This window comes from Astatotilapia calliptera, chromosome 17 (assembly GCF_900246225.1).
Source record: "Astatotilapia calliptera chromosome 17, fAstCal1.2, whole genome shotgun sequence".
NCBI classification, from domain to species: domain Eukaryota; kingdom Metazoa; phylum Chordata; class Actinopteri; order Cichliformes; family Cichlidae; genus Astatotilapia; species Astatotilapia calliptera.
Window position 1 is genome coordinate 14,000,828 of NC_039318.1, and position 24,623 is coordinate 14,025,450.

General features: G+C 42.4%; 1 protein-coding gene across 5 annotated transcripts in view; it reads right to left on the reverse strand.

Annotated features, from left to right (window-relative positions):
• arid2 (AT-rich interactive domain 2) overlaps positions 1-24,623 on the reverse strand; it is a 42,991-nt gene that overhangs the window by 11,163 nt on the left and 7,205 nt on the right. For all 5 annotated transcript variants that reach the window (XM_026146443.1, XM_026146441.1, XM_026146439.1 and 2 more), the window contains exons 5-12: positions 11,955-12,088; positions 5,447-5,665; positions 5,044-5,111; positions 4,100-4,169; positions 3,738-3,988; positions 1,571-1,667; positions 1,261-1,470; positions 779-943 (exon numbers count right to left, since the gene is read on the reverse strand). In XM_026146443.1, the coding sequence (XP_026002228.1) occupies positions 779-943; positions 1,261-1,470; positions 1,571-1,667; positions 3,738-3,988; positions 4,100-4,169; positions 5,044-5,111; positions 5,447-5,665; positions 11,955-12,088 (1,214 nt within the window). The remainder of the gene's footprint in view (positions 1-778; positions 944-1,260; positions 1,471-1,570; positions 1,668-3,737; positions 3,989-4,099; positions 4,170-5,043; positions 5,112-5,446; positions 5,666-11,954; positions 12,089-24,623) is intronic.

Consider the following 24,623-nt stretch of genomic DNA (forward strand, 5'->3'; position numbering starts at 1 on the left):
CTGATGTGCCAATCAGATCCGTGGTTTGATCCCTGGCTCGTACAGGCTGCGTGCTGAACTAAGGGCAAAATACTGAACCCCTTAACTGCCCCGGATTCATCCATCAGACTACAAACACTCTATACAAGAACCATTCCATTTACCATAACATCTACTAAGAAACAAGCTAACTGCTTTGAGATGGGTAAACATCAGAAAACAATAAGAGGAAAATGTGGAAAGACTTCACGAGTAAGCAGGAGAAAAACGAAACCATTCCTCTTTAAAAAGTATAAAAAAAAAACCTTCAAAGAGGCTTGTGTCCTCTCTGTGAAACACTGCTATACACAGATGTAATTACTCATGTTTGCAGAGGTCTGCAGGATCTCTCACAGCTCTTCATCAAGTTCAAACAGGAAACCCCTCCACCATCTCCTCTGTGTGTGTCCAGCAGACCTCTTTTGACTGTCCTGTCTCAAAGTCTGCTTGTTGTTTACAGACTCTTACAAGCTGTACAGTAACGACCTGTATCTGCACTTTTTCCCTGGATGATGCAGCTGGCATAAATATTAAGTTGGACCCAGAACGCTGATGTATGACTGACAGCCTAAGACCAGGTGAACTAACTGACAGCTCTATCTCAGGTGGCCACACTCAGCATCTTCACCATTTCCATCCGTTTGCTCTACATCACACCACTGAATGCAAATCAAAGCAAAACAAGCTCTTTTTAAATCTCCCCTCTCACTTCCGGGTGTGACTGTATTAAGCCATTCAGCTGTGTCAGACCACTGCTCACCTGGTGCTGGAGCTCCCTGCACGGCCGCGGGTACCTGCTCGACCAGCTGTGGTCGGACCTCAGCTGCCTGGTCGGCGTTCGCCTGATGCTCAATCAACCGCACCGCTGTTAGGGCGTCAGGTCCAAACGTATGAAGGTCTACAGATACTAACCGAACCAACAAGTCTGAGCAGGAGAAGAAAGAACATGGGGGAAAAAAAAGATTAAATAATGAACTGTGATTCATGAACAGCTACTTTAGTACAAGTCCTCCTTCTTGTGGCTGCTCCCTTTAGAGGTTGCCTCCATCTGACACCATCCCCAGCATCCTCATCTGTCACACCAACCCTCTGCATGTCCTCCTTTATCACATCTATTAATATATTTTAGAGCTGGAAATGAGCCTTCTTTAACAGTCAGGCTAGCATGACAAATTGGGAAGCAGACATTACCACAAGTGGCCTCCGTGAGTTATAAAGCACGAGGTAACGGTCGATTTGTACCTATGCTGTGGTCAACGAAGGCGATCTTGCTGCATGGGATCTCTCCGAGCTGTGCCAGCAGGTATAGCACCTCCAAGGAGGCCATGAGGAGCATGAGGTCCGGCAGGGTGAGGAGCAACATGACCTCCCTGTATGAGTCCTGGTCCACGTACTCACAGATTAGCACACCATTGTCCTCCACTTTGCTGAGGTTACCCAGGATCTCCATGGCTAAAAGACGCACAAAACACACACGCAGTTAATTAACCCATGATCCTTTGTACACAAAAATACTTTGCTAGAGGCAGAAACTAAAGTAGCAAACACCTACCTCTCATTTTGAGAAACCTGTCCCTGGACATCAAGCATTTAGTGATCGTGTGAAAGATCAGATGTGTCGTCCGAAAGTCAACGGGATCCAGCTGGAGCTACAAGAAGTCAGACAAGATTTATACAACGGTGCCACCATCACTCCAGCAAGTCAGCTGGCAAGACCTGCAACATTCATTAAAGACGTTTTACAGTGGACTCGCTGCCCCGCCGTGCTGAGAGCAGAGGAGGAGACAGGAAAGCCAACATTCAAATATTAAGTGCACTCAATCAAATCAAAGCACAAAGTTACTGTAATTTAAAAAAGAAAAAAAAAGTACAAGGACACATGAATTCCATGATGGCAGCCACGATGTGTTGAGTATAACATATTAGGAAAGAGAAGGTGTTTGAAAATGTTTATATTTACATTCTTGCAGTATCGCATCTAAAACCCATGACTCAAGTAATGACATCAAAAGCTCAACTGTCTCTGTGAGGCACACAGTTTCCACTAAATATGGGCCACACGGACATGTTTTTTATACCAATAAACATTCAGTTTAAAAGGAAACAGGCCGTGGCCAGTGGCCAGGCTGTGATGCTCACTGCGGCCACTGCTTCCATTCACACAACTCAATTTGAAATATTTCTGCATGTTGAGTCTTCAGTATTTGTCTAAAGCCGATAAAAATAAATAAATATGAGAATTCACCCCGGTCTAATAAATATGTAAATGTTATGCTGAAAGGCCAACAGTGTGGAAATGATGCTGATACACCATCTGTTGTCGTTTCTCCTGGAAACCTACAGCTACAGCTGATACACCACGTGTCTTCTAATGAATCTAGTAGATATGTCTGCATATTTATGAGCAGGAACTAATTTAATCATTAATCCATCTGATTTTGGAAGAATATAAGCATGTTAGGCTGTTCAGCAAGTGAAAGTTCGGCAACAGTCACTGCTGATTTCCACTGCTGAAGTCCAGGAGCTGGCAGCGGTTAAGCTACTCTGGTATTCTTTATTTTTTGTCATTTATACACTCACAGGGCGTTTTATTATTAGGGGGTACCGGGTGGGACCTCCTATTGCTTCAGAACTGACTTAATCATTTTCAGCAAGGTGCTGGAAACACAGGCCAAAATCACTGTACTGGATCTTGTGGCTGTGGAAACCTATTTGAGTGCAGCGAACTCATTGTCATATTGGAGAGTCCAGTTTGAGATGATTTGAGTCACTGTGAACTATAGCCTCGGTTTCCTGTTCTTTGCTAACAAGAGTGGCTTCTGTAGCTCATCTGCTTCAAGGTTCGATGTGTCGAGCTTTCAGAGTTTACAGTCCATCAGCAGTCTCTGAAATATTTAAATGCCTGTCTGGCACCATCAACCAAAAATAATAATACAAAAAAAAATCACCTTCCTTCACTATTCTGACGCTTGGTTTTAAAGCAGGCCATCTTAAACATGCCTGAATGCTTAAATGAGTTGCTACTATGTTATTGGCTGATTAAATAGCTGTGTCAGTGAGCATGTGAACAGGTGTACTTAATAGCATGCATGGAAGTAATCCTTGCCTCTACTAAGGTCAAAACATGAAATCACTTAGCTGGAAATGATCCCAGACTTTAAATATGTGGCTAACTAATGTCGGATACACCCGTCACGCTGTCATTTCTTGCATGCCACACTGGCAGCTTAAGAGAGAAATTGCAGATTGAACTGAGTCTATATATTTTTGCTGCTGTGTTTTGGTAAGGCTACAAGGGGGAAAAAACCCAACAACACCTACACAAATCAAATATAGAGCACTGCTTTTACTACAGCCTAACATGTGCCACTTCAATGAGGCGAAACCCACAGCTCCACAGATCTGCTGGCCACAGATGCTGCTGTTATGACTGGACAATCGCTGCAGAGGGGAGGGGTTTAGCTAACACATGAACTGCACTGAAGGACGCCATCACACTAACATCAACTCAACTTGCTGTTCTCAAGCTCCACTGAAGTATTTTGGGTAAGAAATGACAACTCTGTGTGTCACAGTGACCTACATTTGAAAGCAAATTTCCTTCATTTCTTGTTCAGCTTAACTACTTCACTGATCTGACACATATCCCTAACACGGGAAAGGGTACCTCCACGTGAAGCTATTTTTAGCACATTGTACCATCACAAACCCACACCTACCTCGGCAGCCACGTTGCCCAAAGTGTCCAGTCCGAGCTGTCGGAGTGAGATGAGGTTACAGTGGGCGCAGAGCAAAAGGAAGCGCAGGCACGTTCGGTTGGCCGCCAGCAGCTTGATGTTGGCCTCCTCGAAGGAGAGGTTACGCAGGATGACGGCAATCTGCAGCACCCGCTGGGCCTCCATGTCGCTGATGCCCGCGGTCCGCGGAGGGTGGAAGAGGCTCTGCCAGCGCTCCGCGCACGACGTACCATCTGCAGAGAGAACAGGAACAACTTACAGCGGGTGAGGGTATAAGCACATAGTGTATGAATGGGAGGGGTGCTCAAAGGAGGGACATGTGTACTGTATAAGTGTGCATTTACCTTGTGCTGGGTTGTTCTTGTCCCAGATCAGCTCCCTGACTTCAGCGTCCTCCACCACCTCTTTCCAGAACTGTGAACAAATAGAAGCTCTTAGCTGTGCGCTCCAAATTCAGCTAATAATTCAGCTGGATCCAAATTCAGCAGCAGTGGGTTTTTGGGATGGTCAGACTGCCTCGAACAGCCCTAATAAATCTGCAGCTACCACAGTGTGAGCATAAAAAAAACTAAGCTGGGGTATGAGTAAGTCAGTTAGACTTACTTAAGGAACAACTTTAAAAAGAGGGTGACCTCTGTGGTTGCAAAACAAACTTGAACTTTATAAAAGTGCAAGAAAGAAAAATGACCATACAGCTCTCATGATTTATGCTAGTAAACATTGTCAGTGGCATAGATCAGATCAGCTCACCGTGAAGCTGTAATCTGACACAAGACCTGCTGCCAGTCTTGTGCATGATTGAAATATTACAAAAACAGCCTGGCTCAAGACTTTTGCATAAGACTGTACAGTTTCAAAATAAATAAAAACAAGTCTTCAGTAAATTCAGAACAACCTGTAGATGTATTGTTGATTTGAGGTCAGCCTTCCAACAGGATACAAAGTATCTTTGACCTCACTGTGACCTCGTGACTTGGAGCCAAAGTAAAGCCTGTATGACTGAGGCAAAATTAAATCCTACAGTGCATTATTTGTCTGTCCTGACTCGACTTTTATGCATGCCTCTTAAATCGACTGAGATCAAAGTCATTTGACCTCCATTCTGTCTTAAAGATGCCTCAGAGAAATCCCTTTGTCAGGATTAAGTGCTGGATTCCTGCCAATCTTCACACTGTACAGAGTCACACGTGCTCTGTGGCTTCTCAGTATAAGCAGCGCACATTTAGCAGGAAAAGGTCGGAGAACATTAGACTTTTTGTAAAAAATAAATTTAAAATGTAGAACTTACCCTGACGAAGTCTCGGGAGGTTTTCTCCTTCCAGTCCATCCCAAACACCCCAGAGAAGCTGCCTAGCGCTGCAAAGACACAGAGGGATGTTAGAGGGAGCGCCTGGGCTTAGCATGGTATTATCTCTCTCTTTTCCCTTCTTCTTCAATTCCCCTTTGACAAATTATATTTAGGGGTTGCTAAGAAGACAGAACCTTTGATCCTAGAACAAAGAGGTGAGAGAGGGGAGGCGGCAAACTGGGAAAATATTTGGAGATTCATGCCCACAGAATAATTGCTCCTCTTTAGGGAAGCACAATTAAAATGAAAATGCTTTTTTACTAAACCAAGGTAAACAACCTCAGTCTTTTTATCTAAATGTTATAATGCTACTGTTCAGTATGTGAAGAGCTGAGGAACGTACAGTCATCGAAGACGCCGGCGTGTGCCAGAAGCAACGTGACCAGTTTGGGGTCCTTGTCCAGCTGCATGGCGTGCTTGCTCTCGTTGGAAAGCAGCGTGCAAACGTTAACGGCAAAGTCCACTTCATTGGGTAGGCCCGAAAGGAGAGACAGCACCAGTTTGTTGTAGTCACATGGTGGAACGAAGTCCGTAGACAGTCCATAGCTTTGGCGGAGATAGTCTGAAGGGAAAAAAAAAAAAAAAAAAAAGGAGAATTAAATATCAGTGAGGTGGGAGAAATGTCACATACCTGCTTTCTATAGCAACCTCAAGCAAACAAACTCAGTTGAGGTTATACAAGTGCTGTACAGGCTATACAAAACATATTTTATACATAACAGTCACAGAGTCACAATAAACACACTAAAAAATCATCTAAAGTAAATAAGGCTGTTTGCTCTTTAAGGTGTCACCACCTTACTTAACAGATCCTGGATCGTGAAACTGATTGGAAGTCGGAGTGAGGAGACCAGCGTAGGTGTGATGTGATCCGGCCGTTTCTCCCCGTCAAAACACGAGCTGCTGCAATTTAGTGCAGCCAGGCGACAAAATAACGAGCGATCAGAGCCAACATATGAAGAATGCCAAGAGGTAATAAAAGCATGAATTACTCTGTCAAAGTCTTATGGCAGGAGCTAGGCCTTCACCTCACTGAGGAGCTTTAGCTGCCTTATTCGCTGTAGTCATTTTTACACGTGCTCTGTAGCCCTGAACCCTTCCAGGAGAGAGTGGGAACAAGCGCTCAACACCTACACTGAACTCGCCAGCTTTGTGGTACAAAGTCTGTGTGCTGATGTGAGCAGTGCAGGTCACACAGCAGTGAAGCGGTGAGCACTGTGGCCTCACAGTGTGGAGCCTGTATGACACCCTCCCCCTGCCGTCCAAAGACAGCCATGTTAAGATAAATAGTGACTGGCAATCTGTCAAGCTCACGACCCTGACTTTGACAAGCAGTTAAGATGACGGATGGGTGGATGGAGAACATGGCTGACAAAAACTAACGCTGTGTGCTACATTTTTACAAAAGGGTAAGTTCAGACTGTGTCGTGACATTTTTCAGAGTTCAAGTATGAGATCAGCTTCTGATTTAGCTGCGACGCTGTGAAGTAATGTCACTTGTGACATAAAAGAAGATGCGGTGGTAGTCACGACACGAGCGGGTGACAAGTGTGAAAGAAGCCAAAGTGTTAATTAGGAGGTTTAAAGTCAGGTAAGGTTCATCATGGGCCTCCTGTCAACAGCCATCAGTGACTCTGCAGTTGGTTTGGAGTTTTATTTGATTTTAAATGATCAACAATGAAGCAGGACAGCACATTGTATGAGTGTTTTCAAAGTAATGACAACATCATGTAAATCTGAGCAGTGAGAAGGCGGCGGCCTTCAGCCGGTCCCTCAGAGGACTACATTTGCCTGCACACTTTCAGCAAGTTCAGCCCCTGTTTCCATTTCCTTTAACTGAAGTTTCAGCAAACGAAATGGGCACGAAGTTGTTTTTAGCTCAGATTAGTCTGATGTGTCTGGTCTCGACTTATGAACACCCTTTAACTTTTAATTGCATCTGAATGTGAATCAGTCAGCCTCCATGATGAAGGTTTTATAATCAAAAGACTTGTAATCCCAACTGCTAGCTGTGTGGGAAAAACAAGGCCCGATTTCACTATTATTACTGAGAAGCTCTCCGGTGTGGAGGTGCAATCATTTTGTAAGCAAAGACCTGAGATTCCTCCCTGTGCTACTGCCGGATTTTCTGCCATCCATCATTTTGTGTGCATAGGTGTCATTTCCCTCCCCCAAACAGTGGCTATTTCACTGTGGTGCAGGGTCTTTGTAGACTGCTGCCTCTGGAAACCAATCATAACAGAGAGAGAGGGGGGAGTCCTGCTGAGTGAATCTGATTTCCATGCTGAAAAGGTTTGTGAAGCCAAATGTAATTCAGCTGAGCTGCCATTATAGCAGCTACGGCTCTATTCAGAAGCTGCCTGCCTGAGCTTGTCCTCCAGCACCTGCAGCGAGCCGGCCGCCGAACAGAGGCGCAGAGGACTGATAGACATCGGCTCGTCTGACGGGTGCAGGCTTTATGAGCAGGAATGAATTAACAGTTGTCGCGCGCCTCAGAGACAACAGCGTAAAGAGAGGTTTCCAGAAAAGCTGTCAAATAATTACCGCTCACTATGCAGTATAGTTATATTTAAATTCAGGGCCTGTGGTACAAATGGGCTTCATTTCTCAAAGATCTACCAGAGGCAGTGCACAAAAATCAGCCAGTATCCGCTCACTGCAGACACATCAGTGTCACTGTGAATAAAAGATACCTTCTTGCCATCAAGTATGTATGTAAGGGGTTTCATGATCACACCAACGGGACGCTAATATCGGTCTTCATAAACAATTTTATGGTAGCTTCAGTAAGTGTTGCAATGATAACACGAGGGCCATCCCACTTGTGCCGAAGCTTTGCTGCCATGATGGAAACTGGCAGCTGATAAATCAGCCACACATTGCAAACACCAGCCAATAGCAGCCTTGTTAATTGTTACTGGCCTAGCAGCGAATCAGAAGGCAGCGTCTAATTGGAATCTGTTGTGTTAAATCAGTTTTACAGCAGTTAAATGTTCAAAGATGGCGTGATTTCAAATGTTGGAGTTTACAACCAGCGTCAAAATGTTTAAATAAAAACAAAAATTCTAAATCAGCTCATAAAAGAAGGTAAAGAAATGCACATTTAACATTTATCGCTACGACTCTTAAATAATATAGCCAAGATGACCATGTGCCAAGCCTACAAGCATGCTAGCAACCTGTCAAAAGTCTCAACTTCAAGTTTTGCGAAGATGATTCCCAAAACGTTGAGGGCCAGACGTCAAACCAAAGAGTTTGGTGCATGGCGGCAAACATTCATGCCACCTTAAAAAGGCCTCATAGTTCCATATTATCCTAATAGAGCACATAGTTCTCACACTTAAAACTTACTTGTGATTCCTAAAGTTTCTAAAAGCAGAGCCCTTTAATCATGAGCCCCCTAGTCTGTGGAAACAGAGCTCATAGTTTGCATTTAGGCAACAGACGGTACTTTTACAGGCTCTACGTTTTTTACTGTTCTTTTTAGGCTCAAAACTTTATTTTCATATAGCTTCTTTAAACCCAATTCTGAAAATGTTGGAACGATGTAAAAAAATTTAAATAAAACCAATTAAATGACTTAAAAAGCTCATAAACCCATAAATGTTTTCACAATAGAACTAAGAAAACATGTTTAAACAGATGTTTTACCATTTAATGGGGATAAAAAGAATTCTAAGGCAGCAACAAAAGGCTAGAAAACTAAGATATCCAAAAAAGACGCAGCTGGACAAAGATTTTGCAACTATTTAGATTAACTGGCAGCAAGTTAGCAACATGCCTGGGTATAAAAAGAGCATCTTAGAGACCCAGAGTTCCACTCATCTGCAAAAAACTGTCTATAAATTGTAGAACACTTGTGTTCCTTAACATAAAATTGCAAAGCCTTTGATCATCTCATCATCTACAGCAAATACCATCAAAAGATTTAAGAGAATATGGAGAAATCTCTGTGCGCACCGAGCAAATGAATACCGGATGCCTGTCATCTTTAGTCCCTCAAACAGACGTGACTGACATGGAAATCACCGCATGGGCTGTTTAATGCTGCAATTAGCAGAGCAACAAACTGATGAACTCATTAATCTTCTGTAATCTATTTTCTTCTTAAATATACAACTTGTCAAATGTGTCGATGAAAATATTTTCCAATTCATTTGTAAGTTAAGTGCTAATGTATTTATAGGCAAAACCTGAGAAATTAAGCCAACAATGAAGCCATGATGAAATTGGTGGTTGCAGCTCTAACTCAGTGGTGGTCAGGTTAATACCATCTTTGTGTGCTGCTTAAAGTTAGGTGAATGTACAGCTGCTGTTTCGACCTTTAATGGTGAAAACAACACGCTGAGAGAACCACAAGCATAAAAAGTGTGGGCGTCGGAAATAAAAGTCGCCGTAAAGCTACGCAGAACTGTTACACTTTGTCATCATGAGCTCTCCTTCCATCATACAGATTACAACTGATTTAAAATTAATGGTTTGAGCCAAGGGCATGCAAGAGCGTTTGAGTATTACAAGCACAGAATTAGTGAATCATCACCGCTCAATACGACATAATACTTACAATCACAAGCTTTAGGGGAAAAAAAGCAGGAATAAAAGTGTTGTACAACAAGTATTATGGGGGAGTAACTGTTCTTTGGCTAGTGAATGAAGGTGGAAGGGGGGGAAAAAAGAAAAAAAAAACCTTACAAGCCGCAGTTAAGTTCACCACCATTTGTCGTGTTTTCTGCCCCTCCATGGTCGTGTTTTGGAGTCAATTAGCTCAGCGGGCAGCAAGGAAAGAGCCTGCGACTGAAAGGCTGGAGACTCTAATCTAAAGTGAGGCAAAGGGAAAACCAACAAGTGCTTCCCTCTTCCCTTCATCAATAACTGTTGTCAGGACAGTCAATTACCTCTGAGAGCAGCCCAGCGGTCAGCTCTACAACGTTGTGAGGCTAATGGATATCTCACACTGTGTGTGTGTGTGAGCGCCGCCTGACAAAACAGACAAGAGGCCGGCCTTGGATGCATACGCAGAAACATTTTGTGTGAAATATAATGTGACTCTTCAGGGGCTGCTTTTTGTAAAGAAAGTGGCTGCATGCCTGGCTTTGAAAAATAATTAGTCAACGCTTAGGTGTGTGTAAGCAACTTCCAAGAAAATGAAAAAGGCACAGACAAATCACTGCATGCTTCGCAGGCTCAGCTCAAACACAGCAGCACTTAGCAAGGTGAAATCTGAATTAAATGAGTCACTGTGTAACAAAAGGGATTAAATGAAAAGTACAATAAAGCAGAGTCGTGAATTGGACCAACAGCAGAGAGGCTCGACTATCCCACAGGTCGTTTACTTTAGTTATCCTGACACAAGACCAAAATGCAGATTTCTGCTAAAATAACGCAAATTGGTCTCTTTGGTTTTACTCGTACACAGACCAATCATGCTTAGATCGCTAGTCAACCTCTAAAGGAAAAAAAAACACTCATATTTTAGAGTCTTTGAGCCTCTCATCGTGCCATCTTTCTCAGCAACAAATTGATTAGCCATCACAGATCAACAGTGACCGGCTGGTAGATGTCATTAGGTTTGCAGATAGAGGTTAACAAGGCAGACGCCAACTGTCTGAAGTAGTAACTGAAAGACTGAGACTGAGCTACGCCTCAAGAGCAGCCTGGCAGGCGAGCCGGTCCGTTCTCTCAATTGGACCAAAAACTACATAAGTCACCAAATACACTCGTTAAGAACAGTTCACGCACCTGTGCAGCCAAGCCAAGCAAAGTCTATGTGTGGGGTGAACTGGGCTGACACCAATGTCTGGCTTTTCCTGGCAAAGAATAGACCTTCACTGAATAACTACACGTAGCAGTAAAGAGACAACACAGTGTGTTTGAAATCCTGTAATATACTACAGCAAACCCTGCCAGGAGAATCAGGACTGAGGGGGTTTCCTGTGTAGTATTTGGACTGCAGAGAGTATAAAGTCTTGATTATATGCAGTCGTCGACACCTGGTTATTCAATGGCTGAGCAGTCATTCCTACCATTCAAAGTCTGCTGCCATGGGTAGTTGAACTATAATGTAAATTATCCACAGTCAGGAAAACAACCAGGCACGAGGTCATCTGCGTTAAGTCTGGCGATCACTGTAATTCTACATCAGACGGACCCAAGTGGATCCTGGTGGACTTGAGGTATAGTTGAGCCTTAACAGACCCAGTCTAAACAAAAACCCTGCATCTTAGCAGGTGGATCTGGCATCTGTGTAAAGCACAAAGGCTGTGGATGAAGGGAGAGCTGCCTGCCGAGAAACACACATAAGGATGCCCTACGCATGCTTAAAGGCTCAGACGTTTAAAACTAGAAAATTACAATTAGACCTTTTACAAAAGGCTGTATCACATGAGCTCATTAGTGTTTCTAACCTCCACAGCAGAACGAGCAAATGAAACCTGCTTGATGCCAGAACATGAAAAGCTCACATGAATTTGTAACACACCACAGTGTGTCATCTAACACTATCGGAGACAAAGCTCTCCGATTCGTCACAATAAATTCAAGTGATGAAAACAAAAATCCTAGAAACAAATGGCAGAGTCGTATTTCTGTGCATATGCTTAACCTGAGGGCTGATCAGCTCTGCATTTGTTGCACACACCCAGCGCTGATGAAGTGATGCGCTGCTGCAATCATGCCTGTGTGAGGACTGAGTGCTTGAGTTAGCCAAAGGGCAGAGAGAGACCGAGACACAGATGGGATGAACTTCAGAGAAATGAACAAGTGAGAAAGAAAACGTATGCAAGCAGAAACTGGACACCTGTACGTGACACAGACGTGACAGAGAAACACAGTGATCACAGACAGGACTTTACCTGATACAATGTGTTGCTGGTAGTTATAAGAGTTGGGAATTGCACCGATTGGAAGAGAGGCTTTGGGATTCCCTGGCTGCGCTTCCTCGTCATCCTCGCCAAAGTGGTGGACTTTCTCATACTTCTCCAAGTATCTGTGCGGCGGGAAGAGAGAGAGAGGGAAAACAGGATAAGCAAACATCTGAGCTACTTCCTTTTCAAGGTGCAAGGTTGTTTTTTTTTTTTAATGCACACGGGCAGATTTTTGAGAGCACAGAAGGGCTGAAGTCGATGTTTTAGAGTTTTAAGTTAGTTGTTGGCTGAAGCTGTTCTAAGAATGAGGGCAAACAAAATTTCAGATTAACTGGACTGCTTTAGAAAATGTGAAGGAGAACTTTATTACTCTTAACTGCATCTTCATAAGTTATACTTCTTTTCCTGCTGACAAAGGCCTCCACCCATTCATGCTACAAAGTGAATGCGTAATGCAACAATTAAATGACAGAAAGTTCTTGTTTTTTCAATATCCACTATAGAAATGTATGACTTTTACAGTAGTAAAAGATTACTACTACTACTACAGTAGTAATCTTGCTATTTTTTTTATTACAGGACAGTCTGTGCAATGAGCTAACAGAACTTTTTCAATAATGTTACACATTTATTTCTTACACTTTAAGCCCAAAGCATAATTTCTTTATCATGTCGAAAAGCAGAGATATCATTTTCTACTTCTTTTTCTGATATTTAAAAATACCCGAGGGATTAAATGTGTCGCTAAACTTCTTTACAGTGACAGAAAGGAGAGCTTACGCTGGTCCAGCCCGCATAAGATCAAAGAGGGTCCGATGTGTGCCACAGTGTAAAATCAGTCTGACATCCCAGCTCTAAAGCTTTAGGAAACAGAGGCAACGCAAAGACCGTTTTCAATTTCAGCTTTTTCTAAATCCGGATCTCTGAGTCGGAGAACAAAAACAACAAATAACTTTTCTTCATACACACATTTCCTTCAGTGATATGGCTTTAAATAGCTCGGCGAGAAGAAGCCACAAAACAAAAGAGCAGCCGTGATGGCAAAGATGGAAAGAGCACAACTGGCAATGATTTGTTTATATAATAAAAAAAGGAAAGAAAAACCCCAACACAAATAATGCTCTGTGATAATCACACACTCTTGCATGGTGAAAAGTCCACTCTTGAATTTTCAGATAGTGTTAAACATGTGCAACTATGCCCGATAAAAAAAACAACAACAAACAAACAAACAAACAGTAAAACTAAAAGGAATGAAAGAAAATAACACTGTTTGTAGTTACTTCTCATCGTTGCGTTGGAGTAGGTTTATACTGTAAAGTGCCAACACTGAAGTACTACCATCCTTAAAGACACAGCTACTAGACGATACAGCCGACCGCATCCACAGTAATCTCTCACTGCAAAAAGCCACTGATTGGAAGAAGAAGAACCCACAAGTAGAGCAGGGCGATATGGCCAAAAATATTTATCACGATATATATTTGAAAATTTGCGATAACGATATAACTGACGATATAATTGATGCGAGACAAAATACAACTCCACAACATTACTAGCGCAAAAAGACAACCTTCCATTTATTTTCACGTAAACAAGAAGCTGGTTTTTATGTACATTAAAGCTTTATAAAAATGTAACAGTGCAAATGCAAATTCCTTGCTGAAAGTTTAACCAAAAGGCATTTCCAGTAGAAATGGGCTGACATATCCTGAGCATAACCATGTATAATATCCACTGAAGTTAAAAAGAGGTGCTTTGCAACATTAAACTGCAGTGTGCAGTACGCATTTTTCGGACCATAAGGTGCACGGGATTATAAGGCACATTAAGTGAAACAAAGCAGTCAGATAAATCAAACTTTATTAAACTCATTCTTCTTGCTTCCTCCACTTCTGTACCATTGATTCATTAATGTTGAATTCTCTGGCAGCTGCTCTATTCCCATGTTGTTGCAGTATATTAATGACTAACCTCGTATTGTGGATGGATTATCTCAGTTGTTCTCCTGACTGAAGTTTGGTCCGTTTACAGCATCCTGCCATGCGATTGCATTTGTCTCTAACCATGAAGAACCTTCACGTTAACTTTTATAAGTGGAAAAGTGTTAGTGTTCGTCCTCCAGCTTCACTGTTTATGTTATGCTAACATAGCTGTGTCGCTAGCGATCACGTAGCACATCATTATATACCAGCTAGCCCAACTTCAGTAACCCTACAAACGTCACTGATGTTTAGTTTCCTGTCTTCATTTATGTTGGAAGTGATAGCAGAGCTGTACGTTTGAATTTTTTCAGAAATCTCTCAGTCAGAACATGCAATATCATGCTTAGGTAACTAGCGAAACTAGCGAGCTAACTTCCGCTAGCTTCCTGCTAACTTCTAACTCCGTTAAATGTAATAACTTTTGTTTTCATGGATGCCTGGAAGTTAAACTTTATAGTTACACCTGGTAAAGCAGCAATGCTGATCGTTTTATTAAAGATCAAAGAATTTAGACAGTTTTCAACTCTCAGTGATGCTGCAGTGTTGTTTGACCTGAAGTCAAACATACGGAGTTTGGGACCCAGATTACTCCCAGATTTAAGAGCATCTTAGTCCGACAAATACGACAATAACAACGGCCGCTTGCATGTTCTGCAAAAAAATGTGCTTGTTGTGTATCTGACGGACAAACACCAAACCAGTTCCACATCACGGAAGTTGCACCATTTTTACAAACCAACAATCGGCCATGTGCGTATGAAAACAAAGGCACTGCGCATGCGCGTTTTACTCCCATTCTATCGCGATATTTCATTTTCCTATCGTTGCCTAACATTATACCGGTATTACCGTGAACGGTATAATATGGCCCAGCCCTACCCACAAGCATAGGAGAAACTACACGAGGAAGACAGCAACTAGTGTGGCTGCCGACACGGATCTGAACAGACTGGCTGATACAAAGAGAGTCGGGTACGGAAGCACTTTGCGTTTGCAGCGGATAACCACTGGCTGATAACTGATTCTCAAATGATAACATCCAAATGATGCAATCATCCTTTTCAGACCACATGAGAAAATGCTTAAAATTTAGTAAAGCACCTAAAAGATCTCACAGAACTCAAGGTGAATGAGTTTCAGTTTGTCTTAACATTATTCTCATGTCATCCTTAAACACACTTTAGCATTTTGTTGACATTCCTGCTGTGAAGTCAGCCGTGACCCCCTGTGTTTACAATGGCTAACGTAAGATAAATGCTTAAAGCTAATGTACTGTAACTAACATTACACCTTGTAGTCACATCAGTAAGCTACTCAGCAATCATCCCAGCATTTCAGTCTGTGTCCTGTCAGCAAAACATATTCTTAACATTTCCTGTTACTTTAATTTACAGATGAATGCTTTTATGTCCATTTTTGTGATTTATTTAGGCTAATAAGTCTAGCAGGTGGAGGGGATTTAGGGCAGTGTGTCAGATTCAGTTAATCTAGAGCTAAAGCAGAGTCTCTTTGAGGAATGCCCACATCGTTTCTGCAGACTCTCCTTGCTTCTGTTATGCATGTTGCAGACAGACGATTCACAGCTGGTCCAGCTGAAGAACTAAAAATGCATGGGTTGAGTGTCACTGGGTCTCCTACTAGGATGAGAAAACGTTGATGTGACCGACTCTGGACGTCTCTGTGGGAAATGTGTTACAATAAACTATTTGGGAGATACTAGAGTGAAGTAACTAAGGGAAATATGTCAATTAATGTAACACACTTCAAATTACAAGCAGAGTTGAAGAATGAGACGATGGAAGTAAGATCAACACCTGCTTTCACTGGAAACAACAAAAAATTATATAAATAATGTGCTCAAATTAAACTCAAAGCAATACAAGTAAAAGGAAAACATAAAAAAACAAAACAAACAACTAAAATTTCCGTAATGAATGCGACCTGTACGCAAAAATGCCCTGAGGCCTTTGGGGTCACTTTACTGCTTTACTTTATTAAAACTATGTTATGTTACAGCATTACCTGCTGGTGTTATTATGAGGAGTGCTTTGTGTCATCAAAAGGAAACGCCCCATTGCAATTAAACTCTCTCAAGGGTGTGCAGCCTACTACCCATTTACCTTTGAGTGATCTGACTTTATCTCATTGCATAACAAGGTGATATAGGCAGTATTTCCTCTAACGTAAAATTAGGACAGAGTTTGTTTGTTCCCTGAGTGTGGGAGCTAAAAGCAAATGTCTGCAACACCAGCATCACAAACAGGCCAGCACGGCCTCAACTGCGGCCCTCAAACCGGTTCTTTAAAATGTGAAGTCAAGCTCCTTACTGTGTGACTTATCACCCTGGCACCGAATCATGCAAATACTCAACTAGCTTCCAGCTCGCCAAAGGAAAAGGCAACACAATAAACACACCAGATTTCTCCCCCACCCCACAAAAATGCAAGAGTTCATGTTCACTCCTAAACTGCCCTGCAATCACTAGAACTGCAGAAACAAAGCAGGGAATGAAAGGAGCTAAACATCCTTTTATGGGCTCTGAAGTCTTAAGTAAAGAATGACATACAATGGAAATAAGCACACAAAAAGAAAGTACCGTCTTTGCATAACATGCACACCTCTCACAGTCATAAAGGGGGGCTTTGCATGCTTTCTTAAATTTTAAATGCCGCACTTTCCATGCACCTGAACTGCCGGTTGTTAGGCAACTTTGATTTCAAATGAATGAGCTACATACACATTTTCCTCACTTTTACCTGCTAAAAATCTATGGTAGAAGCAGCTGCAAGCCAAAAGCAAATTCCCTCTCATTCTTGGGAACTTCTCACTCAACTTGCATGGAAAAGAAAAAACGTTCCGAATGAGCATGTGACTGCAGATTCAGACTTTTTTTACATATCATAAATACCTCGTAAAAATGTGCACAAACTGCGCGCGCGCACGCACGCACGCACACGCACACACACGCACACACAGTAAAATACCTTAGTATTACCAGTGTGGCAAGCCCAGCTTGTGTGGCTGTGAGTCACCGAGCGAGTGCTGTTTCTGAATTAGGCTCTGCTAGTTCATCGTGGCCGAGGTAATCCCCCGTTCGCTGGCTGCCGGGTGACACGCTGGACTATAAATACACTCAGCCTTCATTTGCAGAGAGAGACAGAAAGTGAGTGAGGGAGGAAGAGCAGGAGAGCGATAGGGCCTACTCCCGACTGCAGCGTCATCAACCGCTGTCTGAGTACAAGCATGAAGAAAGGAAAAAAGAAAAAAAAAAAAAAGGGGGGGGGGGGGGGGCATGGGAAGAGGGGAGAGGAATGGGCTGCAGATGCTTGTGCCTTCACTTCCCCTTTTTCCCCCACCCTCATGTGCGCATTTTGAGAGAAACATCAGTCCCTTGCAGCTTCAGTAGCACGCGACCACCAGGCAGCACAAACCGCCGTGGCTTGCCTCAATATTACTACAACCGTTTAGGGAAGTGTGTGCATGTTTTTTTTGTTGTTGTCACAGAGCGCCTATTTTCCCTCCAAAATAAATGGGCTGAGCACGCCCGCATGGGGGAAACTCGCAAAGCGCGAGCAGTGATGAGCAGACCCCGGCGCAGACAGCTACTGTCATTAGCGCGGCGTTATTTACGGACATCTGGATCAGGGATTGGGCACTCTAGTCTTCAGTTACTCTCAACTACCCAAATGCCCCCAGTGCGTGTCAGTGTATGAGAGTGGACTGCCCCCTGCTGGACGAGGACGCTGAGATTACAAACACACACAAAGTGAAAGTTTCTGCAGAGAAATGTTTGCTGGGGTTTAATGGAGTTGGCTGCCCAGCGCAGGCTGAGGGTGGTTTACTTTGTCAATAATCACGGGAGCGATTATGGAGGTCACTGAGCCAACTGAGAGCGGGATCACTGACAGCACTAACCATTTGTTCAACTTAAAGCCAGTACAGAGCATGCATGTCAACTGACTCATGATGATGCAAAGTTGCTTAAAGAAGACTAATCTTTTCCTCACTTTCTAACATGCATATAGCGTATATAAAAAGGGTGGAGACACCTTAAAAAAATTGCCAAAATTTCAAGTATTGATATCGGCACACTTTTTCTCCTTTTGGCGCTGAAAAATGTCAGTAAGCACAGAAATCCTCATACAGTCGTTTCATGCACTGCTTTGTTTACGAGTGGTGGACAGTCAGAAGAAAGCTGCCTTAAAAGCAGAGCAGCTAAAGCAGAGGAGCTGTAACGATGCCCAGTATGAGACATATAAAGATTATTTTGAACTGTGAGTCATGCAAAGCCACTCCTGTAGAATCCACTAATAAAAATTTGGCATTGAGAATGAAAAGCGCCACATTGGCACTGTGCTCTGCTGAATGGAACCAACGCTAACTCGTCAAGGAAAAGTGTGACCCGAGTGTCTCTATCTTTTTTGGAAAATCCTGACATGAGCTGTTAAAGGGTCCTTTCCGCTGAAAAGGATGCCTCGGCTACATCGGACTTTGCGATGATAGCTTTTCACCACGCAGGCACATCATTGCCTTGAAAATGGAGATGGTGACCACTCACACATTTTGTCTAAAACCAGTTATTTTGTAACACTATAAATAGTAGGATGAATCATTGGTATGGCTGTATATTCAGAACTAGGGCTGCCACGATTACGTCGACTATCAAAATCGTCGACAACTAATTTAATAGTCGACACGTCGTTTGAAGATTTGTAAGATCCCAGAAGACACAGGAATAAGTAGTAGGATTTAAGAGTATAATAACGGACTGAAGATGGCAGCACTGCATGTACAAGGATGCCAGCTGCCGTTAAACCCCGAAGAAGAAGAAACTGTGTCCCAGAATTCATAGCGCGGCCCTGCTCAGTTTCCAACAATGGCGGCAGTTAGTTAGTTTTAAGGTTACTCTTATTATTCTTTCTGGGTCACAAAATAAACATTTAACATATTTTCAGACGAGAATGTAGCTGTGTAAACTTCAAACATCTGCTCAGTTTATCAAGACACCACATATTTTCAAAAGCGCTCTGACGTTTCCGGAGACGTCTGTTACCCACTAGCTTGTTAGCTAGCCGGAGTTACAGGCTCACTAGAGCCGGTGAGAACACCGGACTCCCGGCAAATCGTTTTCAAACCCACCCTGTCTTTCGCTACTCAGGTTAAATATATATAAGTCACTTAGAGAACTTAAAAATGATATTGTTTGGCTTTTTTCAGTATTTTATTTGTTCCTGAGTAAATCGGTTTGGCTGAGATTAAAGTTATAGTTTTTACACAGCTTAATAAACGTCAAGCAGACAACTGATTATCAGAAGTGTGAGATGCTCGAGAATATACTCCGGTGTCCTGTTATATTTTAGATAGCAAGGAGCAGACGTCTGAGTTTACTAAACTTCTCCAAAACAATCTGCAAACTTCATTAAAATTTAATAAACTATCATCTTGTCTTTATTTTTAGTTAGCACATACCTTAAACACTTAAAGCTGTAGTGATGATAGTTATATAAGAGCAGATGCATGCTCGTGCAATAAGCTGTACGTTTTACGTTCAATGGATGCATGATCTGATTAGTCGACTAATCGCAAAAATAATCGGTGACTAGTCGACTATCAAAATAATCGTTTGTGGCAGCCCTGTTCAGAACATGCTAAAGTGTGATCCATCCAAACTGTAGCTGTGATTGGTTTTGTGGGTTCCACTATTGCCCCGACAAGAAGAAATCAAAAAGTATTTATAATTTCATTACTAAGGACATTTGTTTATATAATAAATGTAAAAGCTGCAATATTACACTGAGGGATTTTCTAGGCTGTTAACTGTCTGGCTGATAAAATTGGAGGGAAAACAAAAATCTGCCTAAGTGGTTAGTCTGAATGTGAGAAAACAGTTCAAACTGAGCACAGTCTAATGGATGAGGTTAGAGACAGTCTGTGCAAATATTGTGTGTGCATTTAAGAGTAATTTGAAACAGTTAATTACATTCTTCAGTAAACCAGTCGTATTTTAAATGCAGTTCATACATGTGGCACTTTAGGCTGTGCATAACACAATGACACGTGTTTACTATGTGTGGCCAACGCGATCAGAACGACAAGAGTCATTTAAAATAAATAAATTAAAACCTTCCCAAAAGCAGACACATTTTCTCGTTTGGCTCTGAAGTTATCTGCTTTCATTTCTTCATCACATCCCATCTGCCTTCACGGGTCCCGAATGCAGCAATGAGACCCTTTTAGACACTTAAGGGGGATCCACACAGCAAGCGCGGGGCAAGTGGGACCAGCGAGTGGGCTGGTCAACCCTACTAATATGTCAATCATTATTTTCCTTCACTCTTATTGGTAGATGCTTTGATCACTTGTGTCAAAGCTGTGGAAAGCTTAATCTGGAAGGCACGCCTGCAGAATAATGACTTTGGTCAGACAGACAGGTATCTGTAGGTGACACTTTGGAATCATCGGTTAACTCAAGCTGTACACTGACTCATACTTCTAGGGGCCGACAAGCAACATGCAGTTTACCTGTATGGTCGACTAGTGGCCCACATTCCTAAAACACAACATGCTAAAACAATTATTGAAGTCAGTGCTACTTCAGCTTACTGGGAGCGTGCTCAGCTTTAGGTTGCCAACTGGCTCTGGCTCTCTTGTAATTTGCCTCCCCCACCCCTCCTCACTCAGACCATCAGTCTATAGATCTTCGCTGCACAAGGTGCTTTGACTGCTCACGACTTTGAAGCCACATCTATTAATGAGGGCTCAGTTCACTTCAGTAAGATGTGACGGTTAACCTGGATGCCACCTTCCCTCAATTTGAATGCAGCCATCAGTGATATGCCTGTGCCTCCCCAGGTCAAAGTCTCCCGTGAGAAGGCCTATGAAAACAATAACACTTGTATGGGCTTATAAAGTGTTTCTCACTAGTGCTTGCTTTAATTGTCTATATAGCATGTACATAATCTTATCATGGGTGTCTTCCAGCACTAGAACATTAGAGATTTACTCTTTAGAGAGTTTACTCTTTTAAGACACGGGTTGCTATTAACTTGGGATTGACTAAAATACAGAGAATAAACTCCAGTTAAAAGCAAACCGCAAGCTAAGTCATGCAGTTCTGCTAAAGAGCTTAAGAAAATGGCAAAGTCTGGTTGTGGCTCTGCCAAATACATCTGCCTGTTAGCAAGGAAACTGAGAGAAGGAGATTAGGCTATCAGTGGTGGCCAACACTGCTGGAGGGCAGGTCAAATTACAGACAGACCCAAAAAAAAAAAAAAAAAAAAAGTCCCAAGAGCCTTCAGATGTTATCTGTGATAGAAGGTTTGCTCTTGTATTGTGCAACATCTTCTACTAATGCGTATAAAACCACAGGAGGCAGCACTGGTCCACATGCCTCTCTCGATAACTCATCTTCATTTAGGCGACCCTGAGCAGCAGCTAGGATGGAGCAGGAGGAATACAAAGAGAGCTAATGCAAGCCAGATCAAACGCCACTTCATCCAGATGTTTCAGGAGAACTTACAGGAGGCTGTGCAGCATGGCACAGGAAGCAGTGGCACCAAACAGCCATCACGGGGCATGGCATAATCTGATAAAACGGTGTGAAAATTAACACCTGCTAGAAAAATATGTGTGCAGTCCAAAAGCTGGGCAATAGTTCAATGTTGTGTTTTCATTGGTTTGTTGCCTTCTAGAAACAGCAATATCACGTGTGTAAAGCTAAAGACCTGATGTTTAACGAACTGCACAGATATGTGTCGTTAGCGGTGATTCCACACTTTATCTGGAAGATCCGTGTAGAATGTGTAACAGCTGATTTATTGGACATTTATCAACTCGTTTGTTTTTACCATTAACCATTACTCTAAGACCAGAATCAGCCATTAACTGCTTCCCCAAAAGAGGATTTCGCCCTATACCGGACATACTCCAGCTCCACCAGCTCTGAAAAGCCATTCTAACCAGAACCTGCAGCAGGTGGAGAACTGGTTCATGTGTCATGCTCACCAAAGCTACAATGGCAGAGGAAGAGTCCATACATGGCTACAAATAAAAGCAAACAAAAAAACAAAAAAAAACAAAAAAAAAACAGGTGTGACTTCATATTTAATTTGAGAATGCATGCATGTCTCCTGTTGCAGTGCACATGCACTCAAATGCAACCTACCATAAATAACACATCAATCTAAACCGACTGCCACCATAGACAGTACAAAAGATTGCTTTTCAGACCCAAAAGCTACATCAAAGTCAAGGTACAAGTGCCTTAGACATACATCCTTTCAGTGAACACCAGGGGGTGATCCCCAGGGTGGGGGGAGACTAACCAGAACATAAAGTCCATGTTGTGAATTTTGCTCATTTTAAGAGTCAGAAAACGTGTGACCGACAACCCATTAACCAATGAGTTTTAGTCATATCCATTCCTACTCGTCACATCTAGTTTGAAAACACCAACAGGGCAGCGGTGAAAGTATCCCAAACCAAAAGCAATGTCTATATTTCATTCTTCGATTGCAATGTAGATCTATTAACAGATGTTATCCCTGAAAGTTGCAGTTACTTCAAAAGGTTTTGGTCTCTTTGGGCAAAGCATGGTTCACTATACAGACAGAGTGACAGGACACAAGATCCCCAAGGCTGATACGATTCTATTCATTTGACACTTTCTCCTAAGAACATAGATTCAAATAAGCATAAATTTGCATTAATCATAATCCACTAGCAGTGATGTCATGCTCACATGAGTGTACCACCTTCTAATTGTAAGGGTCTAAAAGAAGGGTCACAAGGCAGAAACGGTTGAGAAATGCACAGCTAACAGAAGAGGACTTGATGTGAAACATCCTACTATTGAGTGAAATGAATAAACCCATGAGCGGGATTGCACCTGCTTCTCCGTGTTGCTGTTAGCTTTTAAAGAGTGGTCTGCACAAGAAGCACCCTGCTGAACTCTGGAGACAGATCGCTTAGTGTTGGCTGATTCAGCATCAAGCAGTATACACAAAGACCTGTTTCTGTTTGTCTAACCACAGTATTGAAGGAAAAAAAAAAAAAAGCAAACTCATAAGCATAGCATGAGTCAAAAGGTGAATCCAATTTGAAACACTCATGAATGAACATGTCAACAGATCACTGTCACGTGTGCTCATCAAATCAGACTTATGATTTCAAAAGAAATGCATTTTGAAAGAAGGCATTTGGATAAGTAAATATAACACAAGGGGCTTTCTGAAAACTCTCCCCGTTTAACAGTTTAAATGTGTTACTGAAAGCCAGAATAAGCCATAAGTACAAAATAAAACAACTGATAAATTATCCATTTGAGCTTTTGCAGAAGCTGGAGTGAATGTTCCTTGATGTCAGGCTCAAGGGTCCTATTTCCTCCCAATGGGGTTGCAGCAGCGAGGGCAAACAAAGGTTAAAGCGGGGTATCCGTCACCTGACTTGGTTTCTAGGTACAGCACGCCTCAGTTTGGGAACAAAAAGTAGACGAAGACTAAAGCTATTTCAAAACACTCTTCATTCACTCTCAAATTACAGAGTTTGCCCGAACAAACTGCATGATGGTGTATTAGTGGGAACAAAAAAAAAACAAAAAAAAAAACAAGGTTGTGAAGGTTCAAAGTTTGCTCCAAACCACTTCCAAATAATATGAAACTACTAATGGAAGAGAAAACCGTGGGAGACGTGAAATTGTGTTGACTGAGAATCACTTGAATCGTTGCAGCCATGGGAAAAAGTGGAAGCAGTGTTGAGTAACTGGAGGCCAATCCAGCAAAATTCAGGGTAGAGTACATATAGATATGTCAAATTATAGAAGGGGGAAAAAGGTAGCAGGCTGACAGGAACAGATTTGGAGGGGAAACGTATAAACTGGCTGCAGTGATGTAGCAGACTGTCCTATTATCTCCCCAAACTCCTTAAATCCCTTTAAATTTTCACACTTTTTCATGTTGTGTACAAGTCCTGGCCATATTCAATATATTATTTAACACTCTCCTTCACCGCCCTCCCTTGGACAACATCCTTCTGTATGTCTGACTGACTGATCAGGGATTTTCTTAATGTCGCACCTCTTATTTACATATGTATCTCGTGCCCCAACACTGCCAGTAAACGAGCCCAAAAACAGAGCTGCGTCTTGACTGCGCCCTCAGAGTGTCAGAGTGATCTGAAGCTGGTGCTTTGATCCAGACACGAATCCGTCCACCCCTGAAGTTGAAATGAAATCAGCGCCATTGGTGAAGATTGATGTCAAAGCAGCGCTCACAACACGTTGAAAACGAGCTGGAAAAATGTTTCTGGCACGCGTCGCTCACTTATTACAGTGACATTCAGATATCAAATAGATGGCAGTGGGAGCTGGCACTGAACTTCAGCGCTGCTTATTACTCTGCGCTGAGTGGGAAGCGCTGACCAGAGAGGGGGGCCACATCGTGATCGTCCCATTCATTCAGAGAAAAGAAGTCAGGGCAACAGGCGGTGCGATCCTGGTGAAGGTTTTCAGAGCTGTACTTTTCTACCTGGGAACTCTTGGAAAATAATTCAGAGAGTGGATAAAATAAATAAGGAATGAACACTTTAAGATGGGCCTGTTTAAGATAGCAGACTTTAAAAAAAACAAAAAAACAAACTAAACTGCACCCAACCTGACAATGCCCTTAATCATCAC